The sequence below is a fragment of the Penaeus vannamei genome, chromosome 22 (assembly GCF_042767895.1).
Source record: "Penaeus vannamei isolate JL-2024 chromosome 22, ASM4276789v1, whole genome shotgun sequence".
Classification (NCBI taxonomy): Eukaryota; Metazoa; Arthropoda; class Malacostraca; order Decapoda; family Penaeidae; genus Penaeus; species Penaeus vannamei.
The window spans coordinates 23,915,392-23,925,391 of record NC_091570.1 but is presented as its reverse complement, the minus strand read 5'-3'; the positions used below and the strand labels follow the sequence as shown (position 1 = coordinate 23,925,391).

General features: G+C 48.5%; 1 protein-coding gene across 4 annotated transcripts in view; it reads right to left on the bottom strand.

Moving 5' to 3' along the window:
- CdGAPr (GTPase-activating protein CdGAPr) overlaps positions 1-10,000 on the bottom strand; it is a 370,593-nt gene that overhangs the window by 255,036 nt on the left and 105,557 nt on the right. For 3 of the 4 annotated variants that reach the window (XM_070136734.1, XM_070136735.1, XM_070136733.1), the window contains exon 2: positions 4,971-5,433. The exons of the other annotated variant lie outside the window; for it this stretch is intronic. In XM_070136734.1, coding sequence (XP_069992835.1) covers positions 4,971-5,081 — 111 coding nt within the window. In that variant the 5' untranslated portion in view covers positions 5,082-5,433. The remainder of the gene's footprint in view (positions 1-4,970; positions 5,434-10,000) is intronic. 4 annotated transcript variants of the gene reach the window in all.

Genomic DNA, 10,000 nt, shown 5'->3' with positions numbered 1-10,000 from the left:
AGAGCCTCAGGTCACGCAATCACCAGAGCCTCAGGCTACGCATTCACCACAACCTCCGGTCACCACGACGCTGCAAAATCACAGCGCATAACCCGGCCGCCGAAATCAAATCCTCGCAGACTTTCATCACCCACGACCGGAATACCTAGCATTGCTGCAGTCCCATTAAAGGTGATGACACTAGTGGTGACCCTCGGCCCCCCTTTCCTTCCCCCTCCATTTCCCTCCCTTCCCTTCCCCTTTCCCCTCACCTTCCCAACGCATGCCTCCCATGCCCTTCTTCTCCTTCTTCTCAGTTATCCACCGCCACACCACATTCCCACCCGAACCGGACCGTCGCCTTCGCTATTCTGTCTCAAAATGAGAGAAAAAAAACTCAACCTCGGCAATCTCCTGTAGGCGGCGACGAAGAAGGGACGGCAATGTGCCCCCCCCCCCCGACCCCCCATCGGCCTTTCCTGACCTGCGTCCTCGTCGTCATCATCGCCGTCCCACGCAAGCCAAGAGGTTCTACGAAGCAGAGAGTCCCCAGAGGGGCTTGTCTCTCTCTGTGTCTCTCTCCCCTGCTTGGTGCATTAACTGTCTGCATCTCGTTTTCTTAGCCATTTGTTCTCACTCACTCATTCTCACTCGCTCTCGCTCTATCCATCTAGTTATCTACCTAAACATGTGCCAATCCTTCTCTACTTCTATTTACATCCTCCCTCTCTTTCCGCGTCTTCTGTCTACCTGCCTATCTCCCTCTCTGGCTCTCTCCTCCCCACGTCTCTTGTATGCTTAATTGCTTGTGTTGCTGTTATCTTCTTACAATCTCCCTTCCTATCCTGTCCTATGGTAACCAATACTATCCCCTCCAAACCTCTCCTATTTTTTTCTTTATTTACAACAGACGTCCAATATCTCACTTCCTCTTCATCACTTCTACCTCTCCTCCCTCTCTCTTTATATACCCCACCCATCCTTCCCCCATGACGCTTTCAGGCACCTGATAATTCGAATTTATATTCGCGATTTCTGTCTGTTTGTCTGTCTCTCTCTCTTTCTTTCTTTCTCTCTCTTTTCTCTCTCATCTGCCTTTCAGTCTACACTCACCACTTAGATACAAAGACAGACACAGGAACACAGACAGAGAGAGACGGATACACTGGCAGAGGGAAAAACAGATGGTCCGAGAGACAGACAGTCACAGAGTCAGACATAGAGAGAGAGAGAGAGAGAGAGAGAGAGAGAGAGAGAGAGAGAGAGAGAGAGAGAGAGAGAGAGAGAGAGAGAGAGAGAGAGAGAGAGAGAGAGAGAGAGAGAGAGAGAGAATCCAAGAGTGAGAGTGTGCGTCACAATTCACACGACTTTCCTGTATTCAGACCCTATCACTTCACTTATCAAATTCCCACTTCCCTGCCTACTGACAGATCGAGCCTTTACCGCCCTCCGCATTCAGCGCTGACTGTCGAAGGAGCTCCAAGCGTGTCTAAATTGACGCTAATAATGGCAGTTGCGAGTGGCTGCTTTGGTTTTGCTGTTGTGCAGAGTGATGACATGGCGGTGATTGCAAGAGTTCGCATTGAGGTGATGTGCTGTGTTCGATAGTGGTCCATACGGTCATAAGGAACAGATGATGATAAGAAGTGATAAAGATAACACATTAGCATAGTGATAGTGAAAATCATAATAAAGATAAAACATTTTCATGGCAATAGTGATCATAATGTTAGCGATGTGGGTGTAGTATAAATGACAAAATAAATGGACAAGTAAATAAACAATCATTAAATACACTATTGCAGTAAATGAGGATACAAGAAGATGAAAACTAAGGCGAAGAAAAATATACATATTGCTCATTTTCAGAAAAAAATATTTCGAAAGAACATAAAGCGAACGATATAAACAGAAAACAAAATGAGAAAGAAAAAATGGCACAGGCAGTTAATTAAAAAATCCGTGGAAAGGCTCCAAAGGAGGCTCTTGGAAAGGTCGCCAACAGCTCTTCGCTCTCCCAACCTCCAAACTATCCTATTATTCTCTCTCCCTTCTCCCACTCTTTTCACACCCTATTACGCACCTTTTCCCCTATCCCATCCACATCCTATTTCCTCCCCTTCTTTCTCTTATCCTATCCCCCTCCCCTCCCCATTCACCCCAATCCTCCTTACCTCTCCTCCTATCCTATTCCGATGCTATCCTCCCCTTGTCTACACCTGTACCATCCCATTCCGTATTTTTTGTCACTCCAACCAACCCCGTACTCCCACATGCCTCCCCGCCCTATCCTTCATCCCATCTCAATTCATCCCTCCGCGCTCCAATTCTTATCCTACCTGACCACCCTATTCACCCTACCTAACCTACTCTCCCCTAACCTTTCCCATTCATCCCACCCCGACCCCATGCCCCATCCTATCCAATCCACCATCCCGGCTCATCCCTCCGCCCACGGCCCACCGTCCTATCCCAGAGAGCGCTACAGGTGGGCCAGTGATTTACGTCCCCGTGCGTGGTTTACACTTGATAAGCCAAAATCCAGCTCAAGATTTTTTTTGTTTCTTTTTCCCCTTTTAAAATAATTTTTGTTGTTTATCTTGCCCCATCTGTGAAAGAATATATATATACTTTTTCCCTCTTTACCTTGCCCCATTTTTGTACTATCATCACATTTTCTTTCCCCAAGCTCACTTACCATTTTCAAAATGTGTTTATCTGGCCCCACATCTTTTTTTCTCTCTATCTGCATACTCCATTCACATTTCTTTTCATTTGTTTATTCCAAAACAGCCAAAACATGTGGCCAGCCACCCGCACCAACGCGTCAATACGCGAAGTCGGCGATCCCTTCGGTTGGAGTAAGAGGTCTCATAAATTGGACAGAGGGAGAGAGATTCAGAGAGAAGCTGGGAGAAAGAGTGAGAGCGAGTGTGTTTGTGTGTGAGAGAGGGGGGGAGGAGGTGAGGAAGAGGGATGGAAGGCGGCGATGGAGAGGAAGAGAAAGAGGAAGAGGGAAAGAGAGAGCGAGAGAGAGAGAGAAAGTGAAAAAGACCAATTGACAGACCCAGCGCCATAACTAATTCAACCCTGCCACATGACCTTTTCGGCCGTCTAAAGGTCCGCTCAACTAGCTTGTTGCAAGAGAGCGACGGCGGAAGGATTGCAGATCAGCCAGGGAGGAAGGAATCATGTCCCGTGCAGCTGCAACCACGCTGTTGCCTCTGAGATCATGTTGCACTGTGCACTGATCCTCTGCAGCTTAAACCATCAGCTGCTTGGGTCGGTCACTGCCTGATTGCTATGACTCATTGTCTGTCACCCGAATTCACACGTGCATGCATACATACATACACACACGCGCGCGCACACATACACAAACATGCACACACAAGCACACACACCACACATGCACACACACACACACACACACACACACACACACACACACACACACACACACACACACACACACACACACACACACGCACGCACGCACGCACGCGCACGCACGTGCACGCACGCACATGCACGCACGCACGCACGCACACACACACACACAAACTCACTCACCCCCGCAAATACTAACACAATCACTAACTCAGCCACGCACTCATTCACTCACTTTCGCGCCTAAAGCACCTTCCTTGCAAGGCACCCCTTAGTGCCACGGGAGGGCCACGGAAGGCCTACCCCGTGGGCGTGGGGGGCGCTCCCGGGGCCGATAAATCAATCTCCCAATTCCCCAGGACAGTGTCTCCCCAATGCGGGGGGAGGACTGGAGGGAGGGCATGGGGAGGAAGGAGGAGGATGGGCGGAAGGAGAGAGAACGAAGGAGGGGAGGGAGGGAGCGGGGGAGTACAGGGAGATTGTAGGCGGGGAATGGCTGAATGGAGAGGAGCGGGGGGGGGGGATGTAGGAACAGAGGAAAGGGAGAAGGGTGGGAAGGGAAGAGATGAGGAGGAGAAAAACAGCAGAAGAGGAAAGGAGAAGGGTGGGAAGTGAGAAGGGGGGATGGAAAGAGAGGGGGAAAGGAGGGAGGGGAGAAGGGAGGAAGGGTACAAACGGTGGGGGGTGCCTGACGAGAGAGGGGCGGTGAGGAGAGCGGGGGAAGGAGAAGGGCCGAGAGCGGGAATAACTTGGAAGGGGATAGACGAGTGGGATGGGGAAGGGAGAGGGGGCACAAGGGGGGTCGAGACGAAGGAAGAAAAGCATGAGAAGAGAATAAAGAGGAAGGGAGAATGGGGGAGTCAGGAGGAGAGAAAGAGAAAGAGAGGGAATGGACACACGACCGACAAATCACTGAGGGATGGATCCCAAGGGCAATGAGCGAGGAGTTTTCTCGTGGCTCTTCCCTAATGGATGGCCCTCACCCTCGCGCCGGCCGGAGTGCGAGGCTCCGTGTGAGTCTCTCCGGGGCAGCGGGGAGGCGACGCTGGCCACTTCTCTTCCTTCCCCATAATTATGTCCCTTTTCTGACTGCAGTGTCTCTGTCAGTCAGTTTGTCTTTTTGTCAGTCTGTCAGTCAGCTGGTCAGGTACCTTATCTATCTGTCTCCTATTCACCCCTCCTCTCTCTCTCTCTCTCTCTCTCTCTCTCTCTCTCTCTCTCTCTCTCTCTCTCTCTCTCTCTCTCTCTCTCTCTCTCTCTCTCTCTCTCTCTCTCGCATTCTCACATTGATTATCAAAAAGTATGTATTATTATATCTATCATTATTATTTATATTTATTGGCTCAACTTCAATAAAACTAATCAGGTTACCTGAACATCCAGCACACACACCTATAAACTAAACAACATAATAACATGAAAGTTCAGCATACAGGCTTGTATATGAGAATGAGAACGAAGATAAAATATATGAAAATAAATGAGCTACATGGCCCAGACATCGACACACAGACATTCTCTTTCCGACTAAAAAAAATCGCCCATGACCACGAACAACGATGCCTGAGCGTGAAGCATGCACGCACAACGGGGGAACTTACAGCACACTCGTTGGCGAAGTCTCGGCATCCCTGAAGGACCGACTCGGAGTAGCGGCGCAGGTCGCCATAGCGGCGCATGCCCCCCAGTACTGCCTCCACCGTGGCCAGCATGTACCGGGGAGCGTCGGTACACCCGGCCTCCAGCTTGGATACTTTCCTGGACCGTCTTCAGCCTCGGGCCGCGCGTCTCGGCGCGGGGGCCACCGGGGGCAGTGGCAGGGGAGCGGGGGGAGGCGACAGGCGGGCCCACGGGGGGGTCATGGCACAGTCAGCGGCGGCAGCGGGTGTAGAGAGGAGGGGGAGCGGGGGCAGGGTGGCACACCGCTGGCTCATAGTGCCCCCCGCCCGGGCATCCATTGAGCTACTCCCCCAATGGGTACATCACACTACGCACGAAGTATACACATAGGACCAGGCGTTCACAACACTAGCCTTCTGGGCTCGCTTCTCGGATTACGTTCACCTGCGTTCACAAGAGGACACCAATTACATGCGCTCGCCCTTCGCTTTTCTGCGGCGAGGAGACTCCATGCTTATTTATCAATAACAGCGAGCATATGCCACACACACTGTATTGATTTTTTTTTATAAAAAGTTACAAAACATCTGAGTGCCCCCTGCCACACAAGGTCAACCGAGGTCACGCCCACGAACGACGTCTCCTCCCCCCGCGCCCTCCTCCCCAGGCAACGTGATTTCCCTCGAATTCCCGGCGGACCGACGTCGAGACTTCCATTACAGGTGCGGTAACTAGATCATGCAAGTCAATCCCCGCAGCCATCTTCACAGTGCCGCCTCGACCTGGCACTCCGTCGACCTTTCTTGATGTCCTTTCTCGACACTAACTTGGCCTTCACTCTCACCTCCGACCTGGCCTTGCCCCTTACCCCCGACCAGGCCCTCTCCCAGACCTGCAATCTAACCCACTCCCTAACCTCTAAACGGACCCTCCCCCTCACCTCCGACCTGGGCTTCTCGCTCTTCTTCCAGCTTGACCCCAGCCCCCCCCAACCTCTCCCTCCTCACAAATCTCAACAATGGCACTCGCCACACCGTGACCCGCCCTCCCTCTCCCCGCCTCCACGCCCACAAAACCCATGCCCTTCCGCCTGGCCCCGTGACCTTCTTCCCCATAGCTCCATCCTTCCGTCGTTCCCCCATCCCTCTCCAAGTACATCTTCACATCCCTCCATCCCACCAACATAAAATCAAAAACAAAAATAAAAGGGGAAACAGAAAAAAACAAAAGGAAAAACGTGCCTTTCCACTCCCTTCACCTTTACATGATATCCGAACAGGAAATTACATATTCCCACTCAGGTCTTTGGATGCGCCTCCCTCGCCCACTCCGCCATCTCCTGATCCGGCCTCATTGCGCCTCCAAGTGCGCCGAGGATCCCCAGAGAAGCGTTCCTTTTTAAATATATTTGCGATTTATTTTTCAGACACAAATATTGCACTTTTTCGAGCACATACACTTAATAAGACATTGATAAGAACATGGTACACTATATATGTACATCGTTCTGCGTAAAAATACAGACAGACACATATTTACCCTCTTCCTACTTCCTTCGACAAAAATATTTACTATTATATATCCTCCTGTCACACAACTTTCTTTTAATCTACTTTGATCTCTATGCTTCTTTTCCCATCCTGAATATTTCCTCGGTTGTAAATATTTCATTTATATTCTATTTTTCCCTTGTCACATCCCTACATTATCGATTTATTTTTTTCACATCTCCATTCTCTATTCTCCTTCCATATCCTTTCCTGCTTCCACTCCCCATTCCCTCGCCCTCGTCTCCCACGCTCTCCCCCTGTAACCGAGTCTGGACAGGAAATCCTTGAGAGGGACAATAACACATCACGCAGCGCGGAGCAACAAAACATAGATCATATCACATCATCACTTGGCCTTCTTCGCTCTCTTCCCTCCCTTCCTCTCCCCCTCCCCCACCCCTCCCTCCCTCCTTCCATCCCTTCCTTTCTATCTCTCTTCTTCTCCCACTCCCTTCCTTCACCTCTCATTCTCCCCTTAGGTCTATCATCCCTCCCCCTTCCCACATCTACCTCTCTCCCTCATGTCTTACCTCCCTCCCTCCTTCCCTCCTGTCACTCTCCATCACTTTCTACTCTTCCCCTTTATCCTGTTCCAAAATCATACCTCACTTTTATACGTCACTTTTTTTCATTTTTTCCTCTTTTATATTTCTTTTCTTTCAATCTTTCTCTTCCATAATTAAACAAAAAATAACAACCATTACCCTCACCTCCGTCTTTGTACGTTTGTGGCCCTTCTACTTCCACCGCTTATAAGGGGCATTATCTTCTCTTCTACCCTCCCAAGGTCGTCCCCCAAATAAAACAATACAACAAAGGTATCTTGGTCTCCCTTTGACCGGAAGTCGCGAACACCCGCCCGCCTACGCCCAAAATGTCGGTGAACGCCCTTCTCCCAAGGAGCACTTATATAGATGCAAAGATAGCCATATGTACACCCTAGATCACTTAAATTATCAACGTTACTATCACTATTTCATTGGTACAAATCTCATTGTCAGCATCTTTATCAACGGAGAAAAAGTCACCGTCTCTATCATCAACAACATCCTCATTTTCATCAACACAAATGCCGACTCATTAGCGTCACTTTCCTCCTCCTTAAATTCATCATCACAAATATCAATTCCTCTTCATCTCCACTATGGAAACGCATTTCCATAAAAAATACCAAACAATTACCACCACCAATACCATTGCCAATGCCATCAACACCACAATTCATCCTACCACAATCGCCAATGTCATCACTACCACAGCCCATGCCCATCACAACTGTCATCACCGCCACAGCCCATCACCACCACGCCATTCCTAAATTCCAAGGCCTCGATCGCGCCGCCCATTCATCCCCCAAGAACAAGAACGAATCTCTCATTCTCGATTTCTCCTCTCCTCTCCTCTCCTCTCCTCTCCTCTCCTCTCCTCTCCTCTCCTCTCCTCTCCTCTCCTCTCCTCTCCTCTCCTCTCCTCTCCTCTCCTCTCCTCTCCTCTCCTCTCCTCTCCTCTCCTCTCCTCCTGAGCTTTTCGAGCGAGGAAAATAATCCCGCTAGCAGATACTCAGCAGGTGAGTTGTCGTTCGTAAACGGGTCCCTTCAGGCCCTGGCCGGGAGACCTGCAGGGACCCTCGAGACCCGGGCTTTTCCCCTGATGATGAGCCGCTCGGCAAACGGGCGAGGAAGAGGAGAGCAAACAGGGCGTTTGTTGCTGTGCATAAGCAAAAGTAAGAAGGCTAGAATTTCATTTCCCTTGTGTTTAATCTGCTTCTACTCCAGCAATATTTAAATTTATTTTCATCATTATTGTTCTTGTCTTCACCCAATTCTCCGCTATTCTGTCCTAATTTATTTTACCTTACCAAGGGCAAACACATCCCAAATTACATAATGCATAACGGCGTCCAAATTACGGGCTTATAAAAAGGCCCAACAAAGAAAAAGAAAAGACAAAAGTCGCCCAAATTTGAAAAATAAAAATAATGTTTTATAATATCGAGAACCCAGAATATGTATTGAATAATTGTTAAATGTCATTTTTGTCTCTTTACAACACGAACTACGTCTAGCGATTACCGTAAATCGTGTTTGAATGTCGTAAAAATTTTTCGACACTTCGGTTGTTTAAGTTTCCTCTCGTTTAAATCACCCTAAAAGATCGAATTATTAACCTAATCTCTTCTACATCTACGATACCAATACTTCCTAGTTCGTTTACCCAACTACTCGCCTCCCCTCAGCTCCTCCCTTCCCCCTGTTCTCCATTTCCCCTCCACTCCTCCCTTCCCCCTGTTCTCCATTTCCCCTCCACTCCTCCCTTCCCCCTGTTCTCCATTTCCCCTCCACTCCTCTCTTCTCCCTATCTTCCATTTCCTCTCCACTCCTCCCTTCTCCCTACTCTCCATTTCCCCTCCACTCGCTCGCTGGGAACAGTACTTCAAAAAGAGCTTAAAAAATCTGATAGCATGGTACAACTACTGTTTCACTCTCTTTCTCTCCCACGTCTATCTTTCCACCTATTCCTATACTCCTATCCCCTTCAAACTCAGAGGAGAAAGTCATACAACCGTTGATTCATCTAGTTTACTCCCCATCTACCAGTCCCTCTACTTATCTATTCATTATTTACTCACCTACTCGCCCTCCTTTGTCAGAGGGTTACACCTTGAGCTATTCCGCATCTACCAGTCCACTCCCTGTCTACTCCTCTGCACATCCACTCATCTACTACTCCTACCCCTACTCCTAATCCTATTCCACCTCTTCCTTCTACTTCTGCTTCTGTTGCTGCTGCTGCTCCTCCTCCTCTTCTGCTTTTCTTTCTCTTGTTATTTTTCTCTTTCTCTTTCTCTTCCTCTTCCTCCTCATCCTCTTACTCCTCCCCCTTCCCCCCTCCATATCAAAGCGGCCTTCGAGCGCCGACAGAATGTTCCCGACTTTACTGCGCCGTTATAAAAGCGCATTTTGTCGTACTTTTTCCTCCCCGGCGCCCAATTAAGGATGTTGAACATGAGGCGCTCGGCCCCAAAGGTTCATAATTTGGACCCCACAACTATATTACAAGCGACAATACCAACTAAGTCATATTTACGGAGAGCCACCTGGCCGCACTAGAGGGGGTGGTCCTTGGGTAAAGTCTATGAAAAATAAATGAAATAATACGTAGATAAATATAATAACAGTGGCGAGGATGGTAATAATAATCATTGTTAACTACGACGACGAGTTAATGATAAACAATGACGACGAGTAATTGAATACAAAAGAAACAAGGAATCGAATACATAGGAAATAATGGAATTAATGAAATTAAAAGAAAACGAAGAATTGAATATGGAGGAAATAAAGTCTTTAATACGAAAGAAATAAAGACTTTGAATATGAATGAAATAAAAAAAAACGCAAAGGAAATTAAGAATTGAATACGAAAGAAACGAAGAATTTAATACGAAGGAAATAAAGAAT